Genomic DNA, 16,280 nt, shown 5'->3' on the forward strand with positions numbered 1-16,280 from the left:
CTTCCTACTATCCTGAAAAGGAAACAGACTGATGTAAAAGACCGTGTTCATGTAATTTGCAGGGACGGAGATAACAAGAAGATAGTTGGTACTAGGAGGTCCCTGCTACAGTCCTGTACCTTTGGCATATTAATAGAAATCTCTTCAGAGGAGCAGAGTGGAAAATATCTGTTTACCATGGAGGGATTAGACATGGCAATCTCAGTTGCTTTCTTGATTATGTCTTTTTCCATTTGCATGCAGAGCAGGGGCCGGGCTCCGCTTTTGGAGGCAGCTCTGAAGCAGCTCTGCCCTTGATGGCACCGAGCTGTGGGCTGCACGAGGCACTTTGCGTACGCTCTAAACCCCGTGTTCTCTTCCTGACTTGTTTCCCTATAGCGTTTAGAAAAAGAAATGGGGTTTGCAAGCTGTCGACCTGGATAGATGCCAGCCTGGATGCATTAAATAGGTGTTTAGGCATGAAACCTCTTCAAGTCTGAGGTAGTAGCAGCAAATTTCAAAGCTTAATACAAGGCAATAACGACTGATCAGTTTAGTTCAATCTGTACCAATTAGACCGCCACGAAATAAAATGGGGTCTAGGGTGAAGCATGTTGACTAACGAGGCTGGAGTCTTTGCCTCAGCTGTTAATGTTGAGCATTGAAATACCTGGTAGGATCTTCCCTTGCTAATAAAGTAAGAACAAGATCAATAGCTACACAGCTCACTCCTGAAGCACCACTTATTTCCTTCTAATATGAGGCAGATGTATTTAATCTAGGGAAGGATGCTCCCTCTGGCACGGGCTTGCTTCTGTTCATGGAACACCATCGATAGGCCTCTCTGTCATATCCTTGGGGAGAAAATGTGGTTATTGAGTAACAATTTCAGCCATGGAAAAGCTGCTGTAGTTTCTGAAGACTGGAATAAAATGGATATAAATATTTCCAACTAAAGTCAGCCAAAAGCTTAAAGTAAATTGAAATTCCAGTCAGTCAATTTGAAACTCTCCAAATTTAATTAATGGGAAGAGCATGAGGTAATATTAAATTAGATTTGTCTGACTGGCAAATTAATGTTCATATAATAAAAAATTTGAGTTGATTATTGGTTAAGTGGGTAGCTGGCATGCATCTGATTTTCCTTCTCTGCATGACATGTGATAGGTCCCTACCAAAAATGATTCTGTGGAAATGATGGTTCAATTTCTGCCCTTACCTACCAGCCTGGGAAATACAGAGTTAAAGCAAACTAATCCACCGTGTTGCATCTTCTCAGGTGAAAGAAGATGCATTCCTATACCTGAGCACCGTCAAGGGTGTTGTCTAACCAAGGCTGTGTTTTGCCTCCATAGTTCTCAGGTCAGCCCTTTCACGGGGATGAATTTGGCCCCTTATGCATTATGAGCAGGCTGTACTTCCCAAAGACATGCCCTACCAAACGTATGGACTGTCTGGAAAAGTTCATGCTGAGAATGTGTTTCATTTCAAGACTAATTTTAATATGTTGCCATTTCAATTTATTTTTAATGTTGTAAACTTCCAAGTAATTAAAAAAAATGAATCTTATACTTGGCAAAAATCATAATTTTGTATAACTGTTCACACTGAAGCTATCCAACATCAGTTGAATCCTGCTGCATCAGTTGGATTCTACTCTATCAGCGACTAATGATAGTGTTCGTTAATTAATTTTGAGGACCTTGACCTTTCTAAATTCTATTCTGTAAAGCAATATGCCTAATTATGTACTGCACAGTTAAACAAACTAATTATATAGACTAATGAACAAGAAAAAAATCTGCATGACCCTATTTTCAGGATTCATGTTCTCTAGTATAATCACTTCAAGGATTACATTTCTGCTTTGTTCTAATGTGGTTCATTCTTTCTTGGATGATAGGGTGGAAAATATGTGGCATCATTTTTAAATGTCATTTTGATGGAGTTCTGAAAATTTAACTTTTTAAGGAAATACTGCACATCATAGAAATGTTTGAACAGAAGAGATTATTATATGCTAGTGCTTTCAAACGGAACCACAGAAAGTTGAGACCATCACAGCATTTGGTATCTCTGCCTTCAGATTTCACCTGTGCAAGAGAAGCTGGCTAACTGAATTAGCAATGCAGATTTATAATACCGTTTATATATCTAAATGCAATAAAAATAAATTTTAATTAAAAGAAACACTCTAGGGTCCTGTTTAATTAGCATCCTTAGTAACTGTTTTGCTGTGTACTTGCAGACCTCTTAATCTTTTGCATCAGACCTGAATTGCTCACACCACCAAATTAGTAGCAGCTGAGAAGGGTGATGTTATTTTCTGTGCAGGTCTGTCTGCCCGGCAGCAGTGTTGGGTGCCCACCACCCATGGAAGGGGGTGCCAGCCCCAGCCGCACGTGAGAAGGATGCGCTTTGGTGGTTAGCACTGTCCAAGCCAGAACAACCTTCCTCAAACTGGGAGTTGTCATTTTTTTTTAATAGATCCATCCTCTCCTCCAACATGGCTGCTGTGTCTGGACAGAAGCTGGCTAACTGAATTAGCAATGCAGATTTATAATACCGTTTATATATCTAAATGCAATAAAAATAAATTTTAATTAAAAGAAACACTCTAGGGTCCTGTTTAATTAGCATCCTTAGTAACTGTTTTGCTGTGTACTTGCAGACCTCTTAATCTTTTGCATCAGACCTGAATTGCTCACACCACCAAATTAGTAGCAGCTGAGAAGGGTGATGTTATTTTCTGTGCAGGTCTGTCTGCCCGGCAGCAGTGTTGGGTGCCCACCACCCATGGAAGGGGGTGCCAGCCCCAGCCGCACGTGAGAAGGATGCGCTTTGGTGGTTAGCACTGTCCAAGCCAGAACAACCTTCCTCAAACTGGGAGTTGTCATTTTTTTTTAATAGATCCATCCTCTCCTCCAACATGGCTGCTGTGTCTGGACAAAACCAGCCAGCATTCACTGAAGGTATAGTTTCAGTTTATTCTGAAGCAAACTCTGTGCTAGGTTTGCCACCCAGGAGATTTGCAGTGCAAAAGGAAGGGGTGTTCTCTGACCAAAAGTGTCTTTCTGGGGTCTGGTTATCCAAATGTGGCAGTCAGAAGCTTAGGGATATCTCGAGCAAAGTTTGCATCCAGACTATCCTGTTGAAAAGCCACCAGTGGACCAATTGTCCATGAATTTGCCTAAAGCAATGAGCTGAGGATAAATGGGTCTCAAATCTTCCTTTGTGTATCTATCTCAAATATTTTTCTCTGTTCCAGGATTCGGCCTTGCTCTCAACCTCCAGCCATCAGTGATAATCATAGGGAAATACTTTTTAAAGAGAAGACCCATCGCGAATGGCCTTGCTATGGCCGGGAGCCCTGTGATGCTTTGCACCCTGGCTCCTCTCAACCAGTTCCTTTTTGACAATTTTGGCTGGAGGGGCAGCTTTTTAATTCTTGGGGCAATTTTATTAAACTGCTGTGTGGCAGGAGCCCTCTTCAGACCCATCGGGGCAGCCACAGCATCAGTCAAAACCCAGGTGGCTGAGGAAGGGAAGGATGCTCTGAAAGAAGAGGTCACTAAGGATGCCATGGAAATGAGTAGTCCCAGGAACATCACCATGGAGACCAAAACGGAAGAGGAAGGAGGAAAAGGCTGTTGTGAAAAAGTCAATCAGTACCTTGATTTTTCCCTCTTTAAGCACAGAGGGTTCTTGATTTACCTGATCGGAAACGTGCTCATGTTCCTGGGATTTTTTGCCCCCATTGTTTTTCTGGCACCCTATGCAAAGCACATTGGCATTGATGAATATTCAGCTGCTTTCCTCCTTTCGATCCTTGCTATCGTGGATATGATTGCCCGACCTACCACTGGCATCATTGCAAACAGCAAGTGGGTGAGGCCGCGGATTCAATACTTTTTCAGCTTCTCCATTGCTTTCAATGGCGCCTGCCACCTTCTGTGCCCACTGGCTTCTGGCTACACAGGGCTCGTCGTTTACTCCATCTTTTTCGGCTTGGCCTTCGGCATGGTTTGTGCCATGCTCTTTGAAACGCTCATGGACCTCGTGGGAGCTGCCCGGTTCACAAGCGCTGTTGGCCTGGTCACCATTGCAGAGTGCTGCACGATATTGCTGGGACCACCTATCGGAGGTGAGTGTATTTTCTTCCTCTGCTTCAACTGGGTTGTCACTTATATTTAGCCTCTTGCAAGCAGAGTTTGTAAGAAATTATTCTAAATGTGTTTTCTTTGCTTCCCACCCACCATTTTTCCACTAGTAATTGGACAGGGAGGGCAGGTCCTAGGTGTCCCCTCCAGCGTTTCCTCTTTAATCCTTTCTGTGTAGTCCTCCAGTTGAAGTCAAGAGTTTGTAGATCTTTTAGTCCCTGATCCATTCAAACACTTGAACTGAACTTGTAGAGGTGGACTTCCTGCAACACCAAGAACCTTGCACTTCAGACGACTCCTCCTGGAGACTCCCCTGTTGCAAAAGGCTGGAGTCCACCACAGTTTAAGCACAGTAAAACACAACAGTTCTATGAAATCCTCTTGTTGAATCAAACCTTGTATTTGCTATTTGTCTCTAAGGCTCTGAGTACTTCCACTTATGGATTTCAGTCATCTCAGAGCATCTGATAGATTTAAGGCTGTTCCAAAAATAAAAAAAGGTTTATTTTGGGTGGCATGGTTTGAAATATCAAAAGACAGAGACCTTCAAATGTCCATGCTGACAATATGGAACCTCTAGCAGGGCTTACAGTCATCTGAAGATAAGTGGGAGCAGTGATCCCCTGGGATTTTAACAGCCTCTGCTTCTTTCCCTCTGTAGCATGTGCTCACTTCTTTTTCTACAAGGAACACACCGTGTCTGGAAGACACCATATTTAAATCTGGTGTTTGACTCAAATATAGTCCTTACCAGATCTGGGTGGGCTATGAATTAAATGACTTTACAGGTGACATCCTCGCAGTGTATAGATACCATCCTATCTATGTGCACTGTCCTGCAATTTGCATTTCACCTGTATGAAAGCTTGAATAACTGGTTGGAAAACTGATCACCTTTAAGTATGCTAAAATGTTTAATCGGGTTGTGTGTGCTGTCTGTATTTGGATGTAAAGAAGTTAAACTCTGCTAATTCTTTTGTTATGACAGTATCATAATAAATTTGAAGAATACACAGAAAGAAGGCAGTTTAAACCCACTTCCTGGATTCAAAGCTGAGATCTGGCTAATACTCTGTATGACACATCTTGCAGAGCTGTTTAATTCTTTGTATTACCATGTAGCTCATACAGTGTGACAGAAGCAGCTGTATCCTCTTGCTGTCTTAGAGATTCATTATTTAATTAATGACAAACAAAAGAAAATACAATTTTAAAATGACTGTTTTCTGAATTACATAATTTTCTGTGTGGAAGATTAAGTTAATGACCAGAGACTGCTAATGAGGCTAAAACAGTTCTATGTAATAATCAGTAATATTAGTTTTGTAGGGTTTTCCCCACCATTTTAATAAGCAGCAAATTTATTGGTTCTTTGGCATTTTAATAACCTACTGCAGGGTTCTGCTTTAATGAACTAAGTAAATTGTTCCCAGTGTGTTTTATGACTTTATCTTATTCTCAAAGGAAAAGAGGCAAGACTATCTTACTGTTGAATTTTCCAATACTCTACTCATTAAAACTCTCATTGAAACCTATTTAAGAGACCTCTAGGTCATCCTGATTAGCAGAAAAAGAAAAATTGTTGCAATTAGCATTTGCTTGATGTTTCACCAGTAACATGAAAAACACAGTGCATTGAAAATGGGGTACCAAGACATCTAGGAACGATTCAGGAAGAACCATTGACCAAAACCAGTTAAAATTACTATTTTTGTGATCAAGAAATCTATTTGGTGGCCATAAAATCCCTTGTTAGTGTAATGCAGTGGGATAATTAATCATCAGTTTTTCAACATTAGGGGTCAGTCAGGAAGTAATTAAAGGTCCCTCTTTTTAAGGGGGAGAACATATTCCAGAAAGTCAGAGAGCTAATGGATGATGGGCCAGTTTCAAGGAGGACTACCTGTACTGTGAAGGCCAGGTTAGGAGTGGGTGTTACTTTAATTAGGATTTGGGATGTTAAGAATGGTCTGTATTGCACAAGTAAATGTGAATTAATGCTCAGGATCATAATCCCAGTAAGATTTGCATTACATTTTGACATAATGGAGAACACTGACATTTCAATTAAGCCATCTCCCTTCAATTACTCTGTAACTCCGTAGCAGAGGCATTAACCTTTGAGAGGAACCTGTCACATTTGTCTTGGCATTGAAATTATCTGACATTGACAGCATCATCTTTGCTTTCCCTGGAACTAATGTTTTGCAGTTCCACGCAGTGCCCTTTCATCTTTACATCACGAGTATAAATGCAGAAAGGGCAGCTGTGACCAAAAGCTGAGTCCCCTCTAATGCTGGTGAATGACCCGTGGTGGAATAAATTGGAGGGTCTTTGTCAAGAGTCTGAGACGAGACCCAGCGGCCAGGTGCCATCTCACAAAGGTCTTCCTGAAAGCTGCCACTTTTGTTGGCAGCCTGAGGACTGCCAAATCAAATGGACATCCTTGTAGGTGATCGTTGGAGTCAATGGAAAGACTGTCTGCAGACTCTGGGATCAGAGAACTTAGTTTCTGCGTGGAGAAAATAGGTGTGCCTGGAAAGTCCAGACTTTGCAATGTAGGTTCTCTGTCCCCTTCTACTTAACTGTACAAATTATTGGTAGTATTACCTATATCAACATTAATTACCCACAGGCTATATAGTGGAACATGTGTGAAGTATTTGCAGGATCAGAGTATTTGTGGAAGAGATCAGAACTCCAGAGCATGTCTTATGTTATCCTAAAACCACAAGGGTGTCCCTTTATATTTAGGATCTGAAAACACAATATTCTTGCCTTCAACTCTAAGTTTCTTTTTTTTTTTTTAAATATGTGTTTTACAGGAACTCTTATCGATACCTTTGGGGACTATAAATATATGTTCATTAAATGTGGAGCTGTGATGGTCCTGGCAGGAACCTTCCTGTTCATCATGAATTATTATAATTATCATGCGCTTGCCAAGGAGGAGAAGGAAAGAAAGGCAAAAGAAGAGGATCCTAAATCTGTAAGGACAGAAAATGAAGGCAGAAATAACTGGAACAAAGAAACTGCACAGGAAGGGCCTGAGCTGGAACCTTTGAGAGAGGAACGAGAAGGACTAAAGAAGGAAGTGAATGGCACAAATGAAGTTTAAACCTGTTCTCATGGGCTGAATGGGAAATTACTTCTGGGTTGCTTAAGTGGACACCAGCTGTGAAATCACACTAGGTTTTTTAATTTTTGCCCTATGCTGTGCCATGTGCATCCTCTTCTTTGTTGTAGGAGAAGACTAGAACAGAAACAAGTCTAGTTTCTTATAAAGTGCTGGGACACAGTGCAGTATCCATTTGCATACCAAAGGTCCTGCAACATTTTTCTTTAGGTATTTCTCATTTCCCAGAGGGGCTGAGTAAGGGTGTAACTGACACCCTACTGTTATTCCCTGTACTACAGCTCTACTCAGTGAAAAGGCCAATGGCCATCAGAGTCAATGCAGAGCCCTTCCAGCAGCCTGAACGGGCTTTGCATTGAGTACTGTCGTGGCTGGATCTTCTCGCCATGCAGTCAAAACTCTTTGACTGTCTTTGATCTCAGTGTCAGAATTATCCCAGGGATTTGGTGCTGCCTTCCACTGGCAGCTGCACTGTGACTCGCACCTCTGTCTCATGGAAATGTACAATAGACCTTACACTCATCTTAAAAACGATATGAGAGCGCTGCTTGAACAGAACAAGGGCAGTACATGCCTGTGCGTGAAGTGGCAGCAAGGCAGCCTGTCCTTGTGGCTGGAGCATGCTAGGAAGGAACTAACTTGGGGTGGCTCATCATGGCTTGACCAGGGACTTTCTCAGGGACCTCTGCATTTAGCAAAATGCCTTGAGAAAGGTGATGTTATGCAGGGGGCCAGCACAAGGCTGACATGCTACAGGAGTCCTTCTTCCAGGTCCTTTGTCTGTGCGGGGCAGAAATTTAGTCTTAAAGGGCTTAAACTTTGATCTACATTTGAACAGTGCAAATTCTTTAAAATTTTCCCTAGGAGGTTATAAGTCCTTATTATCCAATATCTTAGTGCCTTACTGCTTTTAGCATGCTTTTTCTTTACAACACTGTGCTGGTTTTGGCTGGGATAGAGTTCATTTTCTTCACAGTAACTAGTATGGGGCGGTGTTTCGGATTTGTGCTGAAAACAGTGTTGATAACACAGGGATGTTTTCGTTATTGCTGAGCAGTGCTTACGCAGAGTCAAGGCCTTTTCTGCCTCTCATCCCACCCCACCAGCGAGCAGGCTGGGGGGGCACAAGGAGTTGGGAGGGGACACAGCCGGGACAGCTGACCCCAACTGACCAAAGGGATATTCCACACCATGTGACGTCATGCTCAGCATATAAAGCTGGGGGAAGAAGGAGGAAGGGGGGGACGTTCGGAGTGATGGCGTTTGTCTTCCCAAGTCACTGTTACGCGTGATGGAGCCCTGCTTTCCCGGCGGTGGCTGAACACCTGCCTGCCCATGGGAATTCCTTGTTTTGCTTTGCTTGCATGTGCGGCTTTGGCTTTACCTATTAAACTGTCTTTATCTCAGCCCATGAGTTTTCTCACTTTTACTCCTCTGATTCTCTCCCCCATCCCACCGGGGGGGGGGAGTGAGCAAGCGGCTGTGTGGGGCTTAGTTGTCAGCTGGGGTTAAACCACAATAAACACCCTGACGAGGCAGTAAGTGTTGTCACTATTAATTAGTTGTACGAATGAAGAACTGAAGCACAGAGGAGCTACGGGCATCATTGCATCAGTGAATAAAGCTTAGGCATGCCAGACCTAAAATGGGATCCACTGCTTCAGTTTGCCTCGGCCACCTACTTGAAGGAAACCATCGGCAGCTGAGGAGGGGAGCTGAAAGCCTGCCTGCTGAGCACAGGTATCCCCCTGCTAGAAAATAGGAAATACCATGGATAGTCGTGCATTAAACCACAGCCCTCTCTGCAGTGCAGCCTGCTTACTTTGTGCTTCATACCACTCAGGACTAATGATTTTATACACTGTCTTAGAGCTGCAACCTTGTGCCATATTTTTTTAACCTGGTTAAGTTGCATCCATCCTGGAGGGAATCCAAACACAGCTGCCCCTCATTTGTTTGGGCCGGGTTAAGGCACCTCTCTGTTGCCAGCACTGCAATACCTGATGACCTCATGCCATCCTGTTGCATGAAATAAAGTTTCCTCAGATCAGTGATGCAGAGCTGGAGCTGAGGCCACGTAGGAGCCTCTTATCCAGTGGTGATAATTTTGAGCTGGGAAGATCTGGACTCTGACAGCAAGCACTGATGTATTTTATAATCAGCAGCTGTTGCCCAAGAGCAAGGATGCTGAGCATGGCATCGTGTAGTTGAATCATCAGCCTTTTGTGAATTTAGCTCCAACTGACTGGATAAAAACAAGGACTTCTGAGGCAGGTCACCCAAATCTGAAGCTAACACCAGTCCGTAGGCTAGGTCTCCTCTTTCTTTGCTTCAGTGGCACCCTTATGTGATCAGATAAAGTTTTTTTCATGACTTTGCCACCGAAGAACTGTATTTAATTATCACTTGTATACACACTATGAAGAATGGCTTGTAAAAATACTTCCATAAATATACTATACTCTTAAATTTAGATCATTCATATCTTCTTGTACAAAACTTTTTCTGTGAAATCTTCTGTTCCACTAAAGAATAATGGTCTTTGGCCATTGACTTCAGTAGGACTTTTATCCTTATGTAGTATCTTGCATTTTCTCTGAAAAACAAAATCTATACAATATACTTAGGCTTTTGATGCTGTGTTTTTAATATTCTTTATTTCTGTCAAATATATCTATGGTATTTCAGTAAAAAAAGGCATTGATAGAAGGTCCTGAACATTTTCCAGTATGCCTTCTGGAAGCTTTAATATACTTAATAAAACTCTTTTTAAAAAAAAAAAAAGAAATGAGTTTACATTTGCCTGTTGTGATCTGTAGGGTAATACTGCCTTTCTATTCAGTGAGGAATTTATCCTGATAGGGTTTCTAGTCATGGCTCCGTGTACATGGTAGTACAACTCTTGGTCGTAGCCTCTTATTCCAGGATCACCACCGGGAGCTCCTTGCCACACAGTTTCTCTGACATTTTCAGTGATCTGGGCCAGCCTGACTCACATCCAGTTGTGTGGGCCCATAACGAGTCTGAAAGCAGCTGAGAATGACCTGGCAAGGACCTGACAAGATGATTTTCATACCTTCCCACCAGGTTGTATCAATTAATTCTAGGAACAATGACGCAGATCCTCAGCTATCCTTACTGCAGGAGCTAATGCTAAGGCTCCTTGTCTAGCAGAAACCCAAAGCAAGCTTTTTAGATCATAAAACTCTGTTAATACAGCTAGCATTTTCAATAAAAAGGCTTTTTGTTCAGCTATCTATGAAAATCCTCTGGAAAAGCTACACCTTTGTTAACCTGTCCCCGAGAGCAAAAAATGCTGCATTGGATAAGTAGTTCTTTATGGCTTCAGAAGTCTTCTAACGTTAAGCAGCTAATTCATTTAACCTACTCAAGCCTCCTGTCATAGAAACAGATACTTTAAGATTATGGCACTATTTCTATCATGTAGGAAGCCAGACTATTTTAATACAATTTTGACGATTATGACTGGTTGTCAGTGGTGGGTGGCCTGCCTCTTCCTTGTTACCCTGCCTCCTGTCCCCGCTGTGGGTTCGAACCACATCTCACTAATCAATGCAGCCAAGCAATGCCAAATAACTCTGTACTTTTAAGCATGTGGGTAGCCCTAGAAATGCTTCGCTTAATCAAATCCTGTGAATTCAACACCTTGCAGGCTCAAGCTGTAATCCAGGCTTGGAAAACTCTTAGAACTTTCCTAAGAACATTTTTAGTTATTAAAAACGACTGCTGCAATATGAAATAAATACCCATTAGAAAAAACTCCTGTGAAGGAATAGAAGCTGCCTGTGCATCTAATTTAGTGATTTGTGTGGCAAACTGAACACAATATTCATATTTACATGCATGCTTAAGTCTGGAAAGCACCTGTGTAGGAAAGTCAAGAGGTGCGAGTGTTGTACCATAGACATATGTACTAGGCACATGGAGCATGTTTGGGATATTAGATATGCAAGGATGATTGCTAACGCTTTCATTGGAGTGCAATTATTAGACGTCTTTTATATTTCATTAGCTTGTGACCTTATTAGAAGCAATTGCCCGTTGTTTCCAGGGCTGCTTGAACTTTTACAAGAGCCTGATTTTGATGCTGAACCATCATTCCCAACAACCACAAAAGAAGCCAACCATCCAGGCAGCCACACAGCACTCCCTGCAGCCACATCCTGCTGGTGAGGCACGAGTGGCATTCGATGGGGTGATGTGACAAGTACCATGGATTAGATTTAGATTCATCCTACATACTCATTCTTATTTATAGTTCCCCTCACTTTTTCCCTCCCTATATGTAGATTTCCAAATTCAAAGGCACGGAGGAGGAATTAAAATATTTCAACATTTACTCTGAGGTGGCAAAATCTGTACACCTTCCTATCTCCCTTTTTAACAGAATGATAAAGCAGTGATTGTGCCACATGGTGGAGTGCCACACTACTAGAAGGGGACATTTTCTGCCATCACACATTGTGGCAGATGCTCCTTTGCCACACATAGCGTTGTCTGGGCCTGGGAAAGGAGCAACACGGACTGCCCGAGAGCAGGGCTGACGAGCAAGGCTGGGGGACACAGCTCTGCAAGGTCAGCTGTAGATTTGAGCTCATCACAAAGAAGCGCTTTAGTGCTTTTTATTTTATACTGTTAATGAAAACTTTCTTCAGTGAGGCGATAGCCAAGAGGATGTCAGGACCCAGCACTTACGGAACAGAGTGTAAAACCAGGCTGTCTTGTTAAGTGAGCACAGGAGGCTGCAGTTTTCAGGTTTGTAACTATCACCGGTGTGTATTTATGCTGCTCTGGACCGTCCTCCACATTCAGCACACAGAGGAGCTCATGGCTGCGAAGGGGAAGGATGTTCACTAGCAATATGTGCAGCAATAGAGCAAAATATAATCGGCCTCCTTTTAATATAAAGAACAAACCATGTCCAGAAAGTGCAAAACACAGGAGGAGACCAGAGAGGTCTGGAACCACAACTGAGTGGAGGTAACTTGGTAGTAACTGTGTTAATAACAAGGAAGCAAGCAAACAAAGAAAAAAAAATGAAGTGCCAACCTGTATGTTTGAAATACGCAATTATTTTAGACAGCACAAGAGATTATTCAGAAGGACAGTTCCTGTGGCAGCTGATGCCAAATTTATTTGGCTGCGTTCGGAAAACGCCTAGTAGACAATACAGGTGCATTCCAATTACATTGAAGAATGAATTTAAAAGCCGACTTTTGTGCCCTCTGGGGTGACAGTGACATTGGCTATAAAACAGTACTATTTAGACTTATCAGAACCGTGTGAGGGTGTTTTGATGAGTGACATTCATAACTGTCAGCAAAGCTTCCCATAATGGCAGTGCAGCTCGGAAACGAAGGCTCGATTTGCCGTCTGCTTTGGCACTCACTAAAGTATTGCTGTGCTTTTGTTTGTATTTGGGGAGAGGCTCATTTACATTCTGACACCAAAAAAAATGAACAAATATAGGTAAATGGGATCTTCTATGTCACCACGGTCAAGACCCTGCTATCGCAGGTAATGGCGTCATATAATTCCTTTTATAAAAGGTACAACCCGTTGTCCTGCAGAGCCTGTCGAAGTGTGACCCTGCTATGACATTTGTGCCGCAACTCCGGTGTGTCTGCAGAGGGTGAATCTCCACATGTTCGACAGCGCAGGCGTTTAGAGGCTTAAACACAATCCTACGTGGCTTGAGATACCCAAGCCCTTAGCCCATCAATCAAACAGTTAGAGAGGGTATTTATGCAAGGGAAACAATATATGTCCCCTCCCCAAAAAGGCATAAATTTGGACAATATTTAAAAATAATCTTTCTTTTTTTAGTATTTATTTATTTGTTTGTTTGTTTATATGTTTATATGTTACTACTTTCTGACACATGCTCTACATCTCTTCAACTTTATTATTACTGATGAATTTGGACTGAAAACACTTCCTCTAATGACTTCCCTTTCTTTTCTCTTTTTAAACTACTTTATTCAGACACGCTAACTTTACACTGAACTTGGCTGTCATAGCGTGCTGTTTCTGTACTTTTTAAAACCATGCTTTTCCCTATTTCAACATTTTTGAAACACTACAAAGTCATTTAAGACTTGTAGATCGTATTTTAGTCAGAAATTCAAGATGCAATTTTGCTGGACAGCCTAAGAAGCCTGTTACAGTGCAAGCCAGACAGGGAAAGCTTCAGAGGAGCAACACCACGCCTCTTGCAGCGGGGACCAGGCAATTCATGGAGAGTCTAGCACAGGCACTGAGGTTTGTGCCCTCTAAATATAACAGTCCCTCCCAGTGTTCAAAAGATGCGTTTACCTTTTGATTTCTCTGAATTCACAGGTAACTGAGTGACAGATGTTTGGCCATAAGTGTCCAAGGCTATCCCGGTCGGCTATCTTTTGTAAACTGGACACTGCAAAGGAGTGTTTGTCTCTCTCTTCAGAGACTGCATGTCCAGCACTGCAAAAACTGCTTCTCTGCAAAGGCTTATTAAAGTCACACCAGAAGCTTGCATTTAGCTGAATTAGTGTTTCCCAGCCGATGCTGTGGGAAAGGCTAGAGGCAGTCCCAGCAGGCCAGCATATAGTTTAAAGCCTTTTGGTGAATGCAGCGCTGTTTTACATCTTACCTGTTAAGGCACACATGCCCAGCAGATTTTAGGAGGGGTGAGAAGGAAATATGATTCTTGCTACAAAGGCAGCTAAGAAGTATCTTACGCTGGAAAGGATGGGGGTGTCCCTCAATGCACACACAGGACAGAGTCCTGCACTTTGCCCATAGATGATACAGGAGCCAAAGGCTGGATCTACTTCAAACTAACTAGCTGATAGTCCTAACGGTGCAAACACCTCAGCTGGTACTTCCCATCATCACACCTTCATCATTGCCGAATGGTCCATTTTTTAATGCCAACTCCCCAGGCCATGAATTTGTCATTTTTCACACCATACTAAATCCATGGGAAGCGAAACACAGAGAAACACAGGCTTCCCCTAGGCTCTCTAGAGTTTTTTAGACTTCTGTCCCCTCGCTGCAAATGTGTCCTACCAAAATGTGTCACATCAAGAAATTCCCAGCTTCTGTGGGAACACTGCTGCTTCGGGTAGGCACCAAACAAGAATGTGCTTCTACGCTTCCGTGGTCAAATCTATCGGCTTCTGAGGAGGGGAAGATATCCATTCACCAAAGACGTCAGCTTCAAGCTCTAATTCTGACTAAACTCAGACACATTGGATTCCGTATGTATCCTGAATCCCCTTTGATGTGCAAAGCAGAGTTGTTCAGTGCCTGCTGCTAGCAACAGATGAACGGGTACAACTGAAATGAAATATAGGGACAAGCACTTCCCTCATACTGCAGGGCTTGGCATTCCCTTCCTGGACAGATGAGGTTCTTAAGTAGTTTTTAATCAGTATGTAATCAGTGCCGGGCATTAGTTATGCCATCTGATCACAGAACACAACTCCAGAGAGAGATCCTCAGGATATCTAGGAGGATCCATGCATTATTAAGTGAAACAACCACAGACTCTACCTATCACCCATTAATACTATGTATAATAAGTGCTTGTTGAGCAAACTTGCCAAGTCTAATTATTTTCGCAGCAGACTATGGGGGGGGGTTTGGCACTTCTACAAGTCTAATGGAAACCACAGCAGGCCTGCTCCTGCAGCGGCAGTGTGGGGAGGGAAATCTCTCTGATGTTCTTCAGACTTCCGAGATAGACCCTACCTTGTGTGCACATGCATGCACTCACACCCCAGCCTCACTCCAGCAGATCAGAGGGAAAATCCACAAGCTAAAGCCTTGCATGCAGGGGCTGCATCCCCCTGTGATGTCAGGATTGATGTGTTAAAAGACAGCGAGCCACTCGAATCTGGTGGCAAGAGAGATCCTCAAAGCACATTTGATGGTGCCAGGTGGGTCCTAGCCAGGTGCCAGTTGCAATGTGAAGCGAGAGGGGAGCTCCCTTCGGTGCTGACTCCCTACCCCAGACCACAGCCGGGGACTGAGGAGACAGCACGACTTGCTTCTCATGGCTGGGCTCTCCTTTCTGCTCTTCCAGCCAGGGCAATCCATGTAATAAAGTTCGTTCTCAGCTCATGACCTGGGACATGAGATATGATGATTCATATCTCTTACTTCTTCAGACTTTTTTTTTTTGAGATCTCTCAGTGTTACTCCCAAAAGTCAACTTAACCCTGAGGTTGTGAGTACTTATGTGGAAAGATTTTCTGAGCATACGTGCTCCTTCATGAGATGATGTGTTCTCCAGGAAGTCTGTCAAGAGTCTGTTGGACAACAGTGCTAGTGGGTTGACATGGGGAAGATGAATGAGTCCTCATATCTCATCCAAGAAGTTAATAAAGATGACTGTGCTGATTAATTAAGACCAGAAGCAAAATCTCCCTGCTGCTCAAAGGGTGGGCTACAGCCATGTGGGGCTTCTCCTGCATGGAGTGCAAACATGTCATCTGTATTACGATACTTGAACAGAGGCCGACAAGGCGGAAGCATCACCTCTCCAGAGGTGAGCCTCCATTTGGAGACCTCCATCAATGGATTGGCTTAGAAAATCCCAAACATCCAGAAGGCTGGTGTCCTTCTCCCTAAGCTCAACGTTTTGGAAAACAGCCCAACTGTTTGGGTTTATCTTTTTCTCTTTTCCTTTTTGTTAGCAAACCATTGCCAAACTCCGCTCTGTTTTTTTTTTTTTTAACATAAAAGATTGTGCATGCAGCGGCTAGAAATATATTGAATTCATTTACTCAGTAGGTATTTGTCCTCTGACTTACCTGTTACAGATATCCTTCAAAATACAGCATTGTGTACATTCCAGTATGAAACACGAGGGACAATTATATCATGATTTCAGTTTTCAGCTAGAGAAGATAGTAATTACATGCTATATAAATAGAAGTGCAGTGAAGCAGCTTTGTAATTACAGTGTAACTAAGCTGTAGCTAATTTACTTGTATTCTGAA

At 42.7% G+C, this 16,280-nt stretch overlaps 1 protein-coding gene across 1 annotated transcript in view; it reads left to right on the top strand.

Annotated features, from left to right (window-relative positions):
- Positions 1 to 7,257, top strand: part of LOC103921823 (monocarboxylate transporter 2-like) — a 39,645-nt gene extending 32,388 nt beyond the window's left edge. The window contains exons 6-7 of the mRNA XM_009329849.1: positions 3,248 to 4,123; positions 6,965 to 7,257. Coding sequence (XP_009328124.1) covers positions 3,248 to 4,123; positions 6,965 to 7,257 — 1,169 coding nt within the window. The remainder of the gene's footprint in view (positions 1 to 3,247; positions 4,124 to 6,964) is intronic.
- The last annotated feature ends 9,023 nt before the right edge of the window (positions 7,258 to 16,280 follow it).

This window comes from Pygoscelis adeliae, unplaced genomic scaffold, assembly GCF_000699105.1.
Source record: "Pygoscelis adeliae isolate BGI_AS28 unplaced genomic scaffold, ASM69910v1 Scaffold67, whole genome shotgun sequence".
Taxonomy (NCBI): Eukaryota; Metazoa; Chordata; class Aves; order Sphenisciformes; family Spheniscidae; genus Pygoscelis; species Pygoscelis adeliae.